The sequence below is a fragment of the Aquarana catesbeiana genome, linkage group LG11 (genome assembly GCF_042186555.1).
Source record: "Aquarana catesbeiana isolate 2022-GZ linkage group LG11, ASM4218655v1, whole genome shotgun sequence".
In the NCBI taxonomy this organism is placed as follows: domain Eukaryota; kingdom Metazoa; phylum Chordata; class Amphibia; order Anura; family Ranidae; genus Aquarana; species Aquarana catesbeiana.
In genome coordinates this window covers 196,883,142-196,904,017 of record NC_133334.1, presented here as the reverse complement: position 1 = coordinate 196,904,017, position 20,876 = coordinate 196,883,142, and the positions used below count along the sequence as shown (strand labels likewise).

Below are 20,876 nucleotides of genomic sequence, written 5' to 3'. Positions count from 1 at the left end.
AATCCAAAAATACAAGTTCGTGGGGATCCAATACATGTGTGAAAGACAGGCCAAGGGGGTTAGCATTGCAATGGGCCAAAAAGGAGGAAAACAGCTACGGGCCCCGCTTCATATGAGAATCACATCATCAAAATATCGACCAAAATACACGATGTGTTCAGCAAATGGATTGTTGGCCCAGATGCTGTCCTCCTCCCAATGGTCCATGGTCAGGTTGGCATATACCGGGGCAACGTTCGCCCCCATAGCTGTACCCCTACATTATAAATAAAACTGCTTACCAAAAGCAAAATAATTCTGTTTTAAACAAAATTCAGTAGCCTGGATCAGAAATTGTGACTGTAATGAGTTAAAATCTCCACTTTTAGACAAAAAGTGTTGTATGGCCTTCAGGCCTACTTCGTGAGGTATAGATGTATAGAGGGAGGTGACATCAAGAGATGCCCACCAATATCCCTCCTCCCACGTGAAGTGTTGAAGGGCTTCAATCCCTTTGAGTCCTTAATGTAAGAAGGTAATTGACTCACCAGAGGTTGTAAACAGAAATCGATATACTTCGATAGACCATTAATAAAACTATTAGTGCTGGCCACAATTGGTCTTCCCAGGGGATTAACGATTTGTGAACCTTGGGGAGTTGGTAGAAATTACAGGGTGCTACACTCTGATGGCAACATAAATTGTCTTTCTTTCTTAGTGAGCACCCCGTTTTCCCATGCCTCTTGCACCAAGGTATTGAGTTCCAACTGGAACTCTGGTAGAGGGTCAGACCGTAATTTCAAGTAAGTATCTGTATCCGCCAGCAGCCTGCTGGCTTCTTTAATATAGTCTACCCGATTTTTTACTACCAGGCTGCCTCCCTCATCTGCCTGCCTGATGGAAATGTCCGTGTAAGCCATTAAATTTTTTAAAGACAGATTTTTTTTAAAGACTGCTTTACTCAGATTAGAATGTATTAGGTGTGTCACAGAGTAATAGGAGATCTTTATACACTGCAGTATAAAGCTGCTTTTATCAGCTGCTTTTTTGAATAAACTTATTAATTGTTTATATAATTTTTTTATTAATTGCGGACTGCTTTCTTAACCCTTTGAGCGCTGGTGTCTTGTTTTTACAATGTATCGAGGCACAGATCTGGGGAAGGGCACAGAAACATTTCTGCAGCATTGAAGGTCCCAATGAGCACAGTGGCCTCCATTATCCGTAAATGGAAATAGTTTGGAACCACCAGGACTCTTCTTAGAGTGGGTCGCCCAGCCAAACTGAGCTATCGGCAGAGAAGGGCCTTAGTCAGGGAGGTGACCAAGAACCTGATGGTCACTCTGACAGAGCTCCAATGTTTATCTGTGGAGAGAGGAGAAGTTTCCAGAAGAACAACCATCTCTGCAGCACTCCACCAATCAGGAAGCCACTCCTCAGTAAAGTCAGAGGAGAATGGGCAGACTGGTTTGAGATGATAGAAAGGCAATAACTCAAATAACTACTCGTTACAACCATGGTATGCAGAAGAAGAATGCAGAAGACCACTCCAGGTGCCACTCTTGTTAGCTAAGAACAGGAAACGGAGGATACAATTCGCACAGGCTCGCCAAAATTGGACAATAGAAGATCGGAAAAACATTGTCTGGTCTTACGAGTCTCGATTTCAGCTGCGATATTCAGATTGTAGGGTCAGAATTTGGCATAAATAACATGAAAGCATGGATCCATTCTGCCTTGCATCAATGGTTCACGCTGGTGGTGGTAGTGTAATAATGTGTGGGGGATATTTTCTTAGCACACTTGGGTCCCCTTAGTACATCGTTTAAATGGCAGGGCCTACCTGAGTATTGTTGCTGACATGTCCATCCCTTTATGACTACAGTGTACCCATCTTCTGATGGCTACTTCCAGCAGGATAATGCACCATGTAACAAAGCTTAAATCATCTCAAACTGGTTTCTTGAACATAAAAATGCGTATGTACTCTAATGCCATTGTACTCCAATGGCCTCCACAGTAACCAGATCTCAATGCAATAGAGCACCTTTGGGATGGGGTGGAACGGGAGATTCGTATCATGGACGAGCAACCGAAAAATCCGCGCGTGATGTGATCATGTCAATATGGACCAAAATCTGAGGAATCTTTCCAACACCTTGTTAAATCCATGCCACAAGGAATTAAGGCCGTTCTGAAGACAAAAGGGGGCCAACCTGGTACTAGCAAGGTGGCTGGTGAATGAATATATGATATTGGGATGTTTAGCTCAAGTGTAGATGCATTTTTTGTGCAGTGAGACCACGTCAGACAGGCATTATAGTTAATAAACGTGGGCTACCAGGCCATTAAACAGAAAAACAAAAGCAAAAAGGTCCATTCAGGGTTCCCACGCAGGGGTTCAAACCTCATTTAGGGCTCAAAATAAGGAAAACATACCGAGACACCTGGCTCTCTTGTCAGCAGTTCCTCTGCTTGCTCTCAACAGAGTTGATTCTTTCCAGCCTCCAGGACTCACTGGCTTCCGTAGTTTTCCCGACTCTCAAGGCTGGCCAGCCTTTCCCAGTCCCTGGGCAAAGAATCCCCCTTACATGGACTGCAGTCTCCCACAGGACAGACAGCTTTTCAGACACAGGTCTGTCTTCATACAGCACCAGCAGTAACAAGCTGCTCACACTCCACCTTCCTCCCCCCTACTGCTCTCACCAGTCCCTCATTATATGGGCTGTGTGCACCTGGGCACACAACCTGCTGGCTATCCACAAGACCCGGACAGAGGGTTGGAGATCCCGTCCCACCCAAGACTCTGAGGGATCTCCAAACTACAGAGCCCCATCCGGTACTAGCAAGATCCAGAGAAAGCTGCCAGAGCAGTTCTCTCCTTTTCAAATCTACGCTCTGTAGCACGCCGACATGCAAACTGTGTCCATTTTTGCTTCATGTCCATAGGGACTCCTTAAGGACTCTCACTATTACAATAATATATATATATATATATATATATATATATATATATATATATATATTTTGTGACAGACCTAGCCGGGAGAGAGACCTTTTGGAGGGGACTGTATGCTAGCCTCTTGCCGATCGATCGTGAGCCCTGGCATTTGGGGGAACGGTGCTCTTTGTGAGCTGTATGCCTGGGGACCCTTGATGCGGTATTACTGTGGATTTGGGTCCTGGTCCCCCAGGACACACAGACTCTGGGGACCCTGGATTTGCCATATTAGAATAGTGACTGATTCATACCGTTGGGACTCCTACTGTTAAATGCTAATGTCATCAATTCCAGCTACCAGTCTGTTGTCTGCTAAAATGTGTATTGTAAATAAGTCTCTAGTAGATCCCCATTGTTGGTTGTGTTTAATTAACTCTGCTATTGTGATAACGTTGATTGGATTTTCTGAACTAAAAGACGGCCAGTCTGGCCTAAAGGTCATGTCTGTGTCATCTAGGCTGTCTAAAGGGATTAGTTAATTAGCTCATGTTAATTAGGTCAATTAGGTTACATCTGTATTGTTAGAGTAATATGAGCAGGAGGACTGCACCTCCTCTTTTAGTGTAGAAAAGAGCCTGTATATTGCAATAAAGGAGATTCCTGGTTGAACTTACATACAGCCTGCCTGGTGTTTGTTCTGAGCTATCACAACTGGGTTAAAACGGCACATAGCTGTAGTTCTAATCCCGGAGCATTGGATGACCGAGCAATCAGATGTTGCGATCTGCAATCTGATTCTATAGCAGCAGAGGAGTGTCGGGAGAGTGGAACAGAGCAAGCAAGGGGCTCGTTATATATATATATATATATATAAAGTTTGGGGATAATAGCTCCACGGAACCAAGTGCATAAAGCGTTTAAACTTTAAACAAGGCTTTTATTTGTAAGTAAATAAAAAATAAAGCTTCATTCAGCACACAGCACAAAATATAAAATAAAGTCTGCTTATCTGCAGCACAAAATAAAGTCCGCTTATCTTCAGCACAAAGAAAATCAAAGAAAAGACACATACAGTTTGTAGCCGGGTCTTCACCCCAGAGTTTAAAGAGCCTTTGTTGAATTTTTAGCAGCTCCAAACAGGTACACAGCTCATCACGACTGGTGCTATATAGCACCCGTCCAGGACCCAACCTTGGCGTCCTGTACAATATAAATATATACACACACACACACACACAGTTGGGTCCATATATATTTGGACACAGACACATTTTTATATCTGTATGCCACCAGTATAAAATTAAAACAAAACAATCCAAATGAATTTGAAGTTCAGACTTTCAGCTTTAATTCAAGGGGTTGAACATAAATATCAAGTATAAATTTTAGGAACTGCAACCATTTTTATACACAGTCCCCCCATTTTCAGGGGCTCAAATGTAATTAGACAAATGACTAGAATCATAAATCAAATGTTCTTTTTTAAACACTTCCCGACCGGCTGCCAGTGTCATATACACAGTAATCCGTGCATTTTTAATCGCACTGATCGCTGTATAAATGACAATGGTCCCAAAAATGTGTCAAAAATGTCCAACATGTCCGCCATAACGTTGCAGTCACAATAAAAATCGCTGATCGCCGCCACTACTAGTAAAAAAAAAAATTATTAATAAAAATATCCCCTATTTTGTAAACGCTATAACTTTTGCGCAAACCAATCAATAAACACTTATTGCAATTTTTTGTACCAAAAAAATGTAGAAGAATTCGATCGGCCTAAACTGAGGAAAAAAAATGTTTTTTATATATTTTTGGGGATATTTATTATAGCAAAATGTAAAAAATAATGCGTTTTTTTCAAAATTGTCGCTCTTATTTTGTTTATAGCGCAAAAAATAAAAATCGCAGAGGTGATCAAATACCACCAAAAGAAAGCTCTATTTGTGGGAAAAAAAAGGAAGTCAAATTTGTTTGAGAGCCACGTCGCATGACCGCGCAATTGTCAGTTAAAGCGACGCAGTGCCGAATCGCAAAAAGTGCTCTGGTCAGGAAGGGGGTAAAATCTTCCAGGGCTGAAGCGGTTAATATTTTGAGAATCCTTTATTGGCAATGACTGCCTGCAGTCTGGAACCCATGGACACTACCAAAGACTGGGTTTCCTTGTTTCTGATGCTTTGCCAGGCTCTAACTTGAGCTGTCTTCAGTTGTTCTTTGTTTGTGAGTCTTATGGCTCTTCGTTTTGCCTTCAGCAAGTGAAATGCATGCTCAATTGGGTTAAGATCAGGTGATTGACTCGGCCATTGCAGATTATTCCACTTCTTTTCCTTCAAAAGCTCCTGAGTTGCTTCTGCAGTGTGTTTTGGAACATTGTCCATCTGTACTGTGAAGTGCCGTCTAAATCATCTTTGCTGCATTTAGGTGAATCTGGGCTGACAGTATATCTCTAAACACTGCAGCGGCTGCTTCTGTATCATCCATAAACACCAATGACCCAGTGCCACTGGAAGCTATGCATGCCCATGCCATCACACTGCCTCCATTTTACAGATGATGTTGTGTGCTTTGAATCATGAGCTGTTCCAAGTATTCTCCACACCTTTTAACTTCCCATCATTCTGGTACAAATGAATCTTAGTTTTTTCCGTCTAAAGGATAGACCCACCTCCTAGAGAGAGTGTCCTTCACTTGTCTGCATGTTGTGAATGGGTTTTTCTTTACCACAGCTAGGATCCTGCAATCATCTACCACTGTTGTCTTCTGCGGACGTCCAGGCCTTTTATGTTGCTGAGCTCACCAGTGCTCTCTTTTTTCCTGTTGATTTGGCCACTCCTAATGTTGCTGCTATCTCTCTGATGGATTTGTTTTGTTTTCGTTTTTGAAGCATTACAATGGCCTTTTTCATTTGCATGGACAGCTCCTTTGAACGCACAATATAGGTTCACAGCAATAGATTAACAAGAAAATAAGGGGGTGAAGAGGTGCTGCTTTGTACGTGTTGTGCAAGAGAAAAGAAAATGAAATAATTTGAATAAAATAACTTGTGTACTGTCTCTTTAAATCAAGAAGACACACTAATGAATAAGTGCTGTCCAATACCATCAATTACTGACAGGAGATAAACAAATAAAGTAATCAAAACAACAAAATAATGTCAGTTTCCTGAAAAATGTTCAATATATAAACAGGCAAATATAAAATTTCAGCAAAAAGTCACAGTTCATAGATTCACATAAGTGATCATCTTCAAAAGTGGCTGGTGCTGAATACTGTGATAAGTAAGAATGAGTGAATCTTCACACGCGCTCCCCCCTCAGAGCACTCAAAGAGGTGTACCCCTACAGGGCTGAAAAGCAACACGCAGGAATCAACTTTTTATCCTGTGTTTCCTCCTCCTCATCCACAATCAATGGGTGCAATCACATAGGAATGAGTAAAGAGAAAGAACATCTGGAGATGGAGTAGCCAACACCTGGCCATAAAACAGCTTTTGATTCAATTGTCCAATTACTTTTGGTCCCTTGAAAAAAGGGGGGGGGGGTGGCTATTAAAAGCTATATTTCCTAAACTCTTCCTTCGATTTGGATGTACGTACCCTCAAATTAAACCTGAGTGTGTGCACTTTCAGTCCATATCCATTAAAGAACTATAGCTTGAATATGTTTTGGTAAATGGTGCCTGTGTCCAAATATATGGACCTAACATTATATAATATACACACACACACATATATATATATATATATATATACATACACACACACATACACACACACACACAATCTCACAAAAGTGAGTACACCCCTCACATTTTTGTAAATATTTTATTATATCTTTTCATGTGGCAACACTGAAGAAATGACACACTGCTACAATGTAAAGTAGTGAGTGTACAGCTTGTATAACTCAACACACAGTCATTAATGTCTAAACCGCTGGCAACAAGAGTGAGTACACCCCTAAGAGTACTTTCACACAGGGGCAGTTAGTGTTAAATTGCCGCTAATTTTAGTGGCGCTTATCGGCCGCTAGCGGGGTGCTTTTAACCCCCGCTAGCGGCCCAATAAAGGGCTAATAGCGCCCGCAATGGCAGGGGCTGTGGAGGAGCTATGTATTCACTGCTCCCACACCGCCCGAAGGATGCTGCTTGCAGGACTTTTTCTAACATCCTGCAAGAGCACCACTCCAGTGTGAAAGCACTCTGGCTCTCACACTTTGGCTGCAGGGAGGTGCTTTACAGGCACTATTTTTAGCCCAAAATTGCCTGAAAAATGCCCCAGTGTGAAAAGGGTCCAAGTGAAAATGTCCAAATTAGGCCTAAAGTGTCAATATTTTGTGTGGCCACCATTATTTTCCAGCACTGCCTTAACCCTCTTCAGCATGGAGTTCACCAGAGCTTCACAGGTTGCTACTGGAGTCCTCTTCCACTCATCCATGACGACAACACGGAGCTTGTGGATGTCCGAGACCTCGCGCTCCTCCACCTTCCGTTTAAGGATGCCCCAGAGATGCTCAATAGGGTTTAGGTCTGGAGACATGCTTGGCCAGTCCATCACGTTTACCCTCAGCTTCTTTAGAAAGGCAGTGGTCGTCTTGAAGGTGTGTTTGGGGTCGTTATGTTGGAATACTGCCCTGCGGCCCAGTCTTTGAAGGGAGAGGACCATGCTCTGCTTCAGTTTGTCACAGTATATGTTGGCATTCATGGTTCCCTTAATGAACTGTAGCTTCCCAGTGCTGGCAGCACTCATGTAGCCCCAGACCATGACACTCCCACCACCATGCTTGACTGTAGGCAAGACACACTTATCTTTGTACTCCTCACCTTGTTGCTGCCACACACGCTCGACACCATCTGAACCAAATAAGTTTATCTTGGTCTCATCAGACCACAGGACATGGTTCCAGTAATCCGTGTCCTTAGTCTGCTTGTCTTCAGAAAACTGTGGGCTTTCTTGTGCATCATCTTTAGAAGAGGCTTCCTTCTGGGACGACAGCCATGCAGACCAATTTGATGCAGTGTGCGGCGTATGGTCTGAGCACTGACAAACTGACCCCTCACCCCTTCAACCTCTGCAGCAATGCTGGCAGCGCTCATACGTCTATTTCCCAAAGATGCTGAGCACATGCACTCAACTTCTTTGATCGGCCATGGCAAGGCCTGTTGTGAGTGGAACCTGTCCTGGTAAACTATTGTATGGTCTTGGCCACCATGCTGCAGCTCAGTTTCAGGGTCTTGGCAATCTTCTTATAGCCTAGGCCATCTTTATGTAGATCAACAATTCTTTTTTTTCAGATCCACAGAGAGTTCTTTGCCACAAGGTGCCATGTTAAACTTCCAGTGACCAGAATGAGAGAGTAAGAGTGATTGCACCAAATTTAACACACCTACTCCCCATTCACACCTGAGACCTTGTAACAAATGAGTCACATGACACCGGGAGGGAAAATGGCTAATTGGGCCCAATTTGACATTTTCACTTAAGGGTGTACTCGCTTTTGTTGAAAGCGGTTTAGACATTAATGGCTGTGTGTTGAGTTATTTTGAAGGGACAGTAAATTTACACTGTTATGCAAGCTGTACACGCAATACTTTACATTGTAGTAAAGTGAAAAGATATAATAAAATATTTACAAAAATGTGAGGGGTGTACTCATTTTATGAGATACTGTGTTTATATATATATATATTATATATATATACACACACACACACACACACACACACACACACACATACACATACACACAGTCAGGTCCATAAATATTGGTACACTGACACAATTCTAATCTTTTTGGCTCTGTACACCACCACAATGGATTTGAAATGAACAAGATGTGCTTTAACTGCGGACTTTCAGCTTTAATTTGAGGGTATTTACATCAAAATCAGGTGAATGGTGTAGGAATTACAACAGTTTGTATATATGCCTCCCACTTTTTAAAGGGACCAAAAGTAATGGGACAATTGGCTGCTCAGCTGTTCCATGGCCAGGTGTGTGTTATTCCCTCATTATCCCATTTACAAGGAGCAGATAAAAGGTCCAGAGTTCATTTCAAGTTTGCTATTTGCATTTGGAATCTGTTGCTGTCAACTCTCAATATGAGATCCAAAGAGCTGTCACTATCAGTGAAGCAAGCCATCATTAGGCTGAAAAAACAAAACAAACCCATCAGAGAGATAGCAAAAACATTAGGTGTGGCCAAATCAACTGCTTGGAACATCCTTAAAAATAAAGAATGCACCGATGAGCTCAGCAACACCAAAAGACCAGAAGACCACGGAAAACAACTGTGGTGGATGACTGAAGAATTCTTTCGCTGGTGAAGAAAACACCCTTCACAACAGTTGGCCAGATCAAGAACACTCTCCAGGAGGTAGGTGTATGTGTGTCAAAGTCAACAATCAAGAGAAGACTTCACCAGAGTGAATACAGAGGGTTCACCACAAGATGTAAAACATTGGTGAGCCTTAAAAACAGGAAGGCCAGATTAGAGTTTGCCAAACAACATCTAAAAAAGCCTTCACAGTTCTGGAACAGCATCCTATGGACAGATGAGACCAAGATCAACTTGTACCAGAGTGATGGGAAGAGAAGAGTATGGAGAAGGAAAGGAACTGTTTATGATCCAAAGCATACCACCTCAACAGTGAAGCATGGTGGTGGTAGTGTCATGGCGTGGGCATGTATGGCTGCCAATGGAACTGGTTCTCTTGTATTTATTGATGAAGTGACTGCTGACAAAAGCAGCAGGATGAATTCTGAAGTGTTTCGGGCAATATTATCTGCTCATATTCAGCAAAATGCTTCAGAACTCATTGGACGGCGCTTCACAGTGCAGATGCACAATGACCCGAAGCATACTGCAAAAGCAACCAAAGAGTTTACGGGAAAGAAGTGGAATGTAATGCAATGGCCAAGTCAATCACCTGACCTGAATCCGATTGAGCATGCATTTTACTTGCTGAAGACAAAACTGAAGGGAAAATGCCCCAAGAACAAGCAGGAACTGAAGACAGTTGCAATAGAGGCCTGGCAGAGCCTCACCAGGGATGAAACCCAGCGTCTGGTGATGTCTATGCGTTCCAGACTTCAGGCTGTAATTGACTGCAAAGGATTTGCAACCAACTATTAAAAAGTGAAAGTTTGATGGATGATTGTTAATCTGTCCCATTACTTTTGGTCCCTTAAAAAGTGGGAGGCACATATACAAACTGTTGTAATTCCTACACCGTTCACCTGATTTGGATGTAAATACCCTCAAATTAAAGCTGAAAGTCTGCAGTTAAAGCACATCTTGTTCGTTTTTATTTCAAATCCATTGTGGTGGTGTATAGAGCCAAAAAGATTAGAATTGTGTTGATGTCCCAATATTTATGGACCTGACTGTGTATGTATATATATATATATATATATATATATATATATATATATATATATATATATACACACACATACATACATATACATACAGTGGGGACGGAAAGTATTCAGACCCCCTTAAATTGTTCACTCTGTTATATTGCAGCCATTTGCTAAAATCATTTAAGTTCATTTTTTTTTCCTTATTAATGTACACACAGCACCCCATATTGGCAGAAAAACACAGAATTGTTGACATTTTTGCAGATTTCCTAAAAAAGAAAAACTGAAATATCACATGGTCCTAAGTATTCAGACCCTTTGCTCAGTATTTAGTAGAAGCACCCTTTTGATCTAATACAGCCATGAGTCTTTTTGGGAAAGATGCAACAAGTTTTAAACACCTGGATTTGGGGATCCTCTGCCATTCCTCCTTGCAGATCCGCTCCAGTTCTGTCAGGTTGGATGGTAAACAGCCATTTTTAGGTCTCTCCAGAGATGCTTAATTGGGTTTAAGTCAAGGCTCTGGCTGGGCCTTTCAAGAACAGTCACGGAGTTGTTGTGAAGCCACTCCTTTGTTATTTTAGCTGTGTGCTTAGGGTCATTGTCTTGTTGGAAGGTAAACCTTCAGCCCAGTCTGAGGTCCTGAGCACTCTGGAGAAGGTTTTCATCCAGGATATCCCTGTACTTGGCCGCATTAATCTTTCCCTTGATTGCAACCAGTCATCCTGTCCCTGCAGCTGAAAAACACCTACACAGCATGATGCTGCCACCACCACGCTTCACTGTTGGGACTGTATTGGACAGGGGATGAGCAGTGCCTGGCTTTCTCCACACATACCGCTTAGAATTAAGGCCAAAAAGTTCTATCTTGGTCTCATCAGACCAAAGAATCTTATTTCTCACCATCTTGGAGTCCTTCAGGTGTTTTTTTAGCAAACTCCATGTGGGCTTTCATGTGTCTCGCACTGAGGAGAGGCTTCCGTCGGGCCACTCTGCCATAAAGCCCCGACTGGTGGAGGGCTGCAGTGATGGTTGACTTTCTACAACTTTCTCCCATCTCCCGACTGCATCTCTGGAGCTCAGCCACAGTGATCTTTGGGTTCTTCTTTACCTCTCTCACCAAGGCTCTTCTCCCCCGACAGCTCAGTTTGGCCAGACGGCCAGCTCTAGGAAGGGTTCTGGTCATCCCAAACGTCTTCCATTTAAGGATTATGGAGGCCACTGTGCTCTTAGGAACCTTAAGTGCAGCAGAAATTTTTTGTAACCTTGGCCAGATCTGTGCCTTGCCACAATTCTGTCTCTGAGCTCTTCAGGCAGTTCCTTTGACCTCATGATTCTCATTTGCTCTGACATGCACTGTGAGCTGTAAGGTCTTATATAGACAGGTGTCTGGCTTTCCTAATCAAGTCCAATCAGTATAATCAAACACAGCTGGACTCAAATGAAGGTATAGAACCATCTCAAGGATGATCAGAAGAAATGGACAGCACCTGAGTTAAATATATGAGTGTCACAGCAAAGGGTCTGAATACTTAGAACCATGTGATATTTTAGTTTTTCTTTTTTAATAAATCTGCAAAAATGTCAACAATTCTGTGTTTTTCTGTCAATATGGGGTGCTGTGTGTACATTAAAGTGGAGGGCCACCCTAAAAAAAAAAAAAAAAAAGTGCATGAAAGTGCTAGGCAGCCTTCCTAATCTGTCTCTTCCTATTCCATGGTGTGAATGGCAGAAACTGCCCTGAGCTTTTCTCAGACTTCAATCATATCGACCCTGCACAACTGTGTACTTAATCAAGGCCCACACTCAATCTTGTAGCCGCTGGATAAATCTTTCTGAGTCTAGATGTCTGAAACATTTTGTCCCAAATGACCGTGTCCAACAAGTGTCTCCCCACTATGACAAGTGTCCCTTCATTGTGAGGAGGGCTTGCTCCTGGATATGGTGGACTTACAGCAAAAATGTAGGCAAGACTTGGACATGCAAGCCTGAAAGAAACATAAGGAACCCTTCCTTGTCTCAGGAGCCAAACAGGTTTGCCTGGGGGGCTTTTAGCATTTTCTTCTGTGGTAAGGTGAGCCACACTCTGCTTGAAAGCCTTCACTAACCACTGAAAAAAAAAATAGCCAAGGCCAATAGTTGACCCTTGATTGTACTCAGGGCCAATCGCTGACTCATCCCTGACTGAAAAAAGGACAAGACACGTCCCACAGAGTGTTGACAAGGGTTAACCTTGCGCCGTTCACATCAGGCAAAAAAAGCCTTCAGGTGCGGTGATAGTCTTCTGAGAAGTCGATTTTCTGGCACTTAGAAGTGTAGAGATGACTAATTCAGACAGACTTCTCTCTCTCTAACTTAGGTTTCAACAGCCAGGCCATCAAAGACAGCAGATCCTAAGAAAGAAGATTCAGAAGGTCTGGTACTGGCCACGGAATTTCCCCCTGAAGATGAACTACATGTGTATACAGCATGTTTCTTTGACAGCTTGGAGCCACAAATATTACTAAAATTTTTTTGGACTCTATCCGGCGAAGCAAAAGAGGGAGGATCTTTAGAGCAGGAAAGGCATATATCAGAGGACTGATCCTATTTGGTCACCAGCCCGTTCACCGCAATAGTAACTCTCCCCCTTTGTGATGATCAAGAAACAGCAGAAATTGTTTCTCTGGAATGAGAACTCTGGGGGGGAGAGCTACTTACACTTTCATTATGGTCCTCATTATTTAATTCCATGAAGTATTTTTTATCTTTAGGGCACCTCTGGCATGCAAGGATGTGTTTTGTCATCCTTGTATCAACTGGAAAAAATATTTCTTCTCACAATAATTGCACCTTTGCTCTCAGCAGAGATTGCACTGTGGAAAGGTTTCCACAATCTATATGTTGATCTCACGATTTTATTGAGGAGGAAAACTAAAACTAATTTTCTCACAGCCTTTGTCTACAAGTGCTGATCTTTGTTGGACTTACGAACAAGCTGAACCTACTAACGAGCTCCCGAAACAGAACTTATTTGTAAGTAGGGGACTTGCTGTATAAGATGGAGCCCGCAACCAAACCTAACTTGAGCCTTTCCCTGCAGTGCCCCCTAGTGGCAGACATGCATATGTCTCTTGTTTAAAAACTGCATTGAGAAGTACAGTGTTACTTGAATTGTATTCCAGGATTTGCTTGTCTTCAGCTCTGAGATCTTGCAATAATTTCAGACTTTGCATAAACTCTCAGAAATCTTTCATTAAGCTCCTCATTTTATAAAGTTAAAATACCATGTCATAGATATTTTATTTATCATTGTAAAAGAACATATTCCACCCAGCTGTTTTTTTTCCTGGAAAACTTAAAAAAACAAAACTGGGGTGGAAAATATGCCCCCCCCCAATTTTTCAGTTTTGTTTTTGCTCCTTTAGCCTAACGCTTTATTTATCCCTTAACCTTTTTTTTAACACTTAAGCCTGTCCCTCCTAACCTAAACCTCAAATCTAACCTAATAAGTCTTGATCTAAGTATAATCATAGGTACCAAAAGCATTATCCATTATGGACACTGAATTCAGACATTATATATGGTATCTTTAGTGTTAGAACTTTTATTATTAGCTATAGAACATAGGTGAGCTGACTTACCTAGTGGCACTAACAGGAAGCGCAAATAACCTAACCAATCAGAAGCTCTTGATGCCAGGTTTGTGACGTATGCTCCAAGCAGGAAACTTAGGAAAGTGTGACCTCCAACACACACCACCTTTACAGGTTTTGGCGGACCAGGTGCCATGTGACAACTGCAAAACAAAATCCCAATTACATCTATAAATCAAAAGCAAATTCAGAACAAATGTAAGAAAATATTCAAATAATGTAGATGAGGTATCTCAAGACACTAACACTGCATGTTATGCTCATAAAAATTGTCTATATTGCAAATCCATCAGGTGTTAAAGATACAGTATCTTATGCAGGAGAAGTGTTAACGTGTTTTAGCCCAGTTGGGCTTTAGTCATAACAAATCACTTAGACCCCTTTCACACTGAGGTGGTTTTCAAGCATTTTAGCTCTAGAAATAGCACCTGTAAAGCGCCTGAAAACGGCCTCTCATTCATTTCAGTGTGACTTCACACTGGGGCGGTGCGCTTGCAGGACGTTAGGAAAAGTCCTGCAAGCAGCATCTTTGGGGCAGTTTGGGAGCGCTGTGAAAGGGGTCTCAGTACAGTGCAATTAAAAATTACCACCTGGTTCAGGGCGAAGGTAGAACATTTAACCCTTCTACAGAATAAACCTGATCACAAACCAGAAGGTGAAACAAAGAAAAATAGAACACAGAGGTTGAACTGGATGTCTTTATTCAACCTTACCAACTATGAAGCACAAACAAACAACACTATACATACTAAAAACAAAAAGAATCAACCAAAGAGAAAATTATACCATTCAAATGTCAGATTGAGATGACTGGCAAACCCAGGTAAGGGGAATAGACATAATTCTCAGTAAAAATGGGGCAGAGTTAGCGGAGGTGCAGATCCAGATCCTACCTGAGGTTTGACCCCTGTGGGACCCGGTCCGCAACCTAAATATCCACTAATAATCTGAATCACGATGATCTCCTCCCTTGGGAGCTGGAGCCACATGATCAATACCACAAAATCTCAAAGAACAGACATCACCTCCATGGTATTCTTTAAAATGTCTCGAAGCATTGGAAATTAATTTAGTGTGTGGATTAGTGGAGTCATAAAAATAGGATTTTTATAACAGCTTACCTGTAAAATCCTTTTCTTGGAGTACATCACGGGACACAGAGCCACAGTAATAACTGTATGGGTTATATGGCACCTTCAGGTGATGGACAATGGCACACCCTAAACAGCCAGTTCAATTCCCTATATAACCCCTCCCCTTACCAGGAGTACCTCAGTTTTGTAGCAAAGCAATACACGTGTAACCAAAAAGAAAGGAGGTACCTCTGTGTCCTGTGATGTAATCCAAGAAAAGGATTTTACAGGTAAGCGGTTATAAAAATCCAGTTTTTTTTATCATACATCACGGGACACAGAGCCACAGTAATAACTGTATGGGATGTCCCAGAGCAATGCCACCTGAGGGGAGGGGACACAAACAAAAGTAGGGTGCAATTAGACCTGAGAACCTATACTGCTGCCTGCAGCACATTGCACCCAAAGGCAATATCCTCATGCCTTCTTACATCCACCTGATAAAATCTGGTGAATGTATGGAAAGAAAAACAGGTTGCGGCCTTGCAGATTTGAGCCACGGAGGCTTGGTGATGCACTGCCCACGAAGCACTAACAGCCCTGGTAGAGTGCGTTTTGATTTGAAAAGGTGGAACCTTCCTCTTCAAGCCATAAGCTTGAATAATTTCTTGCCAAATCCATTTGGCAATAGTGGATTTGGATGCTGCCTGTCCTTTCCTAGGACCTTCAGGCAACACGAACAAAACATCTGTTTTCCGAATCTGAGCAGTTGCCTTCAAATAGATTTTAACTGCTCTCCCTACATCCAAAGAATGTAGTGACTTTCCTTCCTTAGAACAGGGTTCTGGAAAAAAATTAAGGTAAAACAATATCCTGGTTTAGGTGAAAACCCGAAACCACCTTTGGCAGAAAGCTAGGATGATGACGCAATACTACTCTATCCTTGTGAACAATTAAATATGGCTCTTTACAAGAAAGAGCTGCCAACTTGGATACCCTTCTGGCAGAAGAAATGGCTACCAGAGAAACTAGCTTTCTTTGTCAAAAGGACCAAAGGAATATGTTGTATTGGCTCAAAAGGCTGTTTCTGTAATGCTGACAGAACTAAACTCAAGTGCCAAGGGTTTAGGGGTGCTCTAACCGGTGGATTAAGTCGCGTTACCCCCCTGTATAAAGCTTCGGACCAAAGAATGCGAAGCAAGTGAACGTTGAAACAATACTGATAAGGCCGAGACCTGGCCCTTGATAGTACTCAAGGCCAGTTTCATCTCTAGCCCCATTTGCAGAAAGGCAAGAATTCTACCTATGACATACTTCCTAGGATGCCAACCCCTGGATTCACAACAGGAAACATATGCCTTCCAGACTCTATAATAAATGACCCTGGAAGCTGGCTTCCTTGCATTAATCAAGGTAGGTATCACTGAGCCTGAAAGCCCACGATTCTTCAGAATGTGGGTTTCAATAGCCAAACTGTTAAATTTAGCGTTTGTAAAGTAGGATGGCCCACTGGTCCCTGCGATAGCAGGTCTGGATGTGGTGGTAGGGGCCATGGGGCCCTTACCACCATCTTTACTATTTCTGCTTACCAAGATCTTCCGGGCCACAAGAACTACCGACTGTCTTCCTTTCCTGCGAAGAAGTCGAGGTAGAGGCAGAATAGGAGGGAATGCATAAATCAGTGAGAATTGATCCCACGGTGTCACCAACGCATCTGTTCCGCATGCGAATGGATCCCTTGTTCTTAACACAAAGTTGTCGACTTTGTTGTTGAACCTGGACGCAAACAGATCTACATCCGGGATCCCCCATCTTTGGCATATAGCCAGGAAGATGTCGGGGTGAAGGGACCATTCCCCCGGGAACAACTGCTGGCGACTTAAGTAGTCTGCCTGCCAGTTCTCTACCCCTGGAATGAAGATTGCCGATATGCACGGCACATGTTTTTCTTCCTAGGTTAGGATATGGTTTACCTCTCCCTGGGCTGCCTGACTTCTAGTGCCCCCTTGGTGACTGATATAAGCCACTGCTGTGGCATTGTTGGATTGAATCCTGACAGGAGAATTCTGCAACCTGAATGTCCAGCCTTAGGGCTAGGCGCGCTGCCCGAAACTCTAGAATGTTGATGGACAAGGTCCTTTTGGTTCTGGACCATTTCCCCTGGACATACGCTTCTTCCAGGACTTCTCCCCAACCTGAAAGGCTGGCATCTGTTGTTACCACCTTCCAGGTAACCGGTAAGAATTTCCCCTACTGCAGATTCTCGGATATCCTCCACCAACTGAGGCTCTGGCGCACTTTTGGCAACAAATGCATCGGAAAATCTAATGCTTGAATCTTCTTGTTCCAGGCCGATAGGATACTGTTTTGCAGCAGTCTCAAATTAAACTGGGCATAGGGAACTGCTTCAAATGAAGCCACCCTCTTCCTCAACAACTTCATACAAAGGCAAATGGAAGGACTCTTCTTTGCCCTGACCACCTCCTTTATGGCGCTGATCTTTGCCTGGGGTAAAAACACCTTCTTCTGGGCTGTATCTATGACCAGACCGAAGTACTCTAATCTTTTTACTGGCTTTAAAGAAGATTTCTCTAGATTGAGGACCCAACCTAGGTATTCCAGGTAGTTGACTGTGGTGACCATGCTTTGGTCCAAGCGGGCTAACGACCTGTCTATTAAGATCTGGTCGTCCAGGTATGCTATTATTGTTATACCTTGAGTCCTTAATCTGGCCTTTGTAAATCTGTTTTGTAAACACCCGAGGTGCAGTAGCTAGATCGAAAGGCAAGGCTACAAACTGAAAATGAAGTTTTTCTACTTTGAAACGCAGATACTTCTGGTGAGCGGAGAAAATAGGGACATGTAGGTATGCATCTTTGATGTCGATTGATGCCAGAAGTTCTCCTCCTTGGAGGATGGAGACTACTGATCGGATTGAGTCTATGCGAAAAGAGCGAATTTTCAGGAACCGGTTTAGAGCTTTGAGATCTAGAATGGGTCTGACATCCCCATTTGGTTTTGGTACCGTGAAAAGGTTTGAATAAAACCCCAACCCCTGCTCTTCCACGGGGGCCACCATGATCACTTTTTGCAATAAAAAGGGCTCTAATGATAGAGAGACTTCTTTTTCTCTGGATCTTTGGGGACATTTGACCTGAGGAAACGAGGAGATGGGAATTATCGGAACTCTAGTTTGTACCCCAGAGCTATTGTGGAGACCACCCATCTGTCTCGAAATTCTTCCTGCCAGACCCGGGAGAACTGCAGAAGTCTTCCCCCACTTGGGCAAGCGGGGGCGCCCCTTTATAAAGAGGCTTTAGCATTCTGTCTTGTGGGTTTCCTCCCCCAGGATTTCTTCTGTCCCTGGGGTTGACCCTGAGGTTTACCTCTTGAACCTGATGGTGGAGGCCGTCGCGACTGCCTGGAGGCTGATGCCCCTGGCACTGGAGAAAGAGCCCGTTTAAATGAGGGACGTTTACTCTTTTTATTAACTGGAAAAAGGGTACTTTTCCCACTTGATATTTTTTGGATATATTTGTCCAAATCCTCCCCAAACAGCTTTTCACCGCAGAAAGGAAAACCAGCCAGGGGGATTCATCTTCCCCCCTCCCACTGTTCCTCTGTTTGAGGCGGTAGAAGGGGACCTAATGTGTTTTCTTCCACTCTGTGAAGATGCGATTAAAGCCACTAATCTTTCCTCCAATCCACTCATAGCTGAAGGAGAAAACCTGCTCTGTTATATAGACAGGGGCTGAAGTGTCGAAAGCAATTGCAGCCCCTGATGACCCCGATGGCTCACTCTGACCAGCCTCCCTAGGTCTTTCAGGGGGGGATGGTGTTGCAGAGGGAGGGTCCTTTGTGCCCTTGGTTTTTGTGCCACCCCCTCTTGTCATAGTGCCAAGCACAAACGCAGAGGTACTGCCAAAAAAATGCACCCACTGCTGAGCAATAGGCCAGCAACTGCCGCTGCTATTAGGCTCAGCCTGATGCTTAAGTAAATGTGCCTGAGAATGCCTGTGTCACCCACCTGTCCGCTCTGTGTCCCTCCTTCAGCTGTATGCACCTGAAAAAAAGGGCATTTTATAGCTATACAGCCCGTGTTGTGGACGCTGAAGCACGCCAAAGCCGATAAGCCCTGCCCCCTTCCACCCACCGCGCCCCCCATCTATTTTAAAATAGACCGTTTTCCCGCGCGAACGGATCGCATGGAGGAGGACTGGGGTGGAGGAGAGCTGCCGATGGGACCTTCTGTAATGGCGGCACACCGCCGACTGACGCCATACTCCCTCTGCCTCCTGGAGTGAAGCTATCCAGGTGGGGGGACATTCCTAGGAGAAAAACCCCCCTTCCCATGTCTTTACCTGGAGCTTGGGCTTGGAGGAAGCGTGCAGCTTGTGACACAGAGCGAGACTGGCAAGCATGGAACAGGTACATGCTCTTGACAACCCCCAGTGGTGACTATAGGCATGACAACATTTACTTAGAGAAAACATACAAGAATTAGAAAAATTCCTTAGGAATCTCCCTTAACTCATCCATCTGCAGGGTTCTGTGGTAATCAGACCCAATCTTCACCATTCATGATGGGCTCCGTTAAAAAAACTTCAGGGACCGGGGCCCCCTTTTTATCGGGGGATCCACAGCCCTGGGCCTGTAAAGCACCCTGCCAGGAATATGGCTGAAAAAAAGAAATACTGGATACCAGGTTCCAGCTCTCTAAACAGAGAAGCGTTACAGGCAAAACTTTGTTTCTTCGGACACGAGGCCCGGGTACCATTCTATTCGGCCTGGAAAAGATACTTTGAATGGATCCGGTTGCATAGCTTGCCCCACCAAGGAATATTCCAGCAGAGCTCAGCACAGCACATCTTTACTTGAGACCAACACCTAAGACACTGGCGAAAAAACTGAGGTACTCCCGGTAAGGGGAGGGGGTTATATGGGGAATTGAACTTCCTGTTTAGGGTGTGCCAGTGTCCATCACCTGAAGGTGCCATATAACCCATACGGTTATTACTGTGGCTGTGTGTCCCGTGACGTACGATAAAGAAAAATAGGATTTTTGTCATACTTGCCTGTAAAATCCTTTTGCGTACATCATGGGACACAGAGTTAGGCTAATATTCATTACCTGCTGGTTTATACTTCATCTCCAGGTGAATGGACACTGGTAGACCAAAAGGTCTTTAAACAGGAAGTGATACCCTATATAACCCCATACAGGAAGTACTTCAGTTTTGTAGCAAGCACTGAATCCTTAAAAAGAGGGGAGGGACCTCTGTGTCCCATGATGTACTCAAAGAAAAGGATTTTACAGGTAAGTATGATGAAAAAATCCTATTTTCTTTTTCATACATCATGGGACACAGAGTTAGGCTAATATTCATTACCTGCTGGCACGTCCCAGAGCAATAGCCTAGAGGGGATGGAGACACAAAGCCAAACAATAGCCATCAGACCTTAAACGGCAGCCCGCAGCACACTGCGGCAGAAAGCCGAATCCTCGGCTGTTCGAACATCCACTTGATAAAATTTTGTGAACGTATGCACTGAAGACCAGGTGGCAGCCTTAGAAATCTGAGCCACAGATACCTGATGGCGAAAAGCCCAGGAGGTTCCTACACCCCTGGTAGAATGAGCTCTCACCCTAAAGGGCGGAGCTTTACGTTTCAGACCATAGGCCTGAGTGACCAATTGACGGACCCAATTGGCAATGGAAGCTTTGGAAGCTGCCTGCCCCTTCTTGGGTCCTTTTGATAAAACAAAAAAGGTGTCTGATCCTCGGATCTCCGCAGATCTAGACAAATAAACCTTAACTGCCCGGACAACGTCCAAGGAATGCAGTCGTCTCTCTTCCGCTGAACGAGGCCGAGAGAAAAAAAAAG

At 43.5% G+C, this 20,876-nt stretch overlaps 1 protein-coding gene across 3 annotated transcripts in view; it reads right to left on the bottom strand.

The window, feature by feature from the left end:
• Positions 1-20,876, bottom strand: part of PACS1 (phosphofurin acidic cluster sorting protein 1) — a 654,711-nt gene that overhangs the window by 187,557 nt on the left and 446,278 nt on the right. For all 3 annotated transcript variants that reach the window (XM_073605164.1, XM_073605165.1, XM_073605166.1), the window contains one exon: positions 13,907-14,061. In XM_073605164.1, coding sequence (XP_073461265.1) covers positions 13,907-14,061 — 155 coding nt within the window. The remainder of the gene's footprint in view (positions 1-13,906; positions 14,062-20,876) is intronic.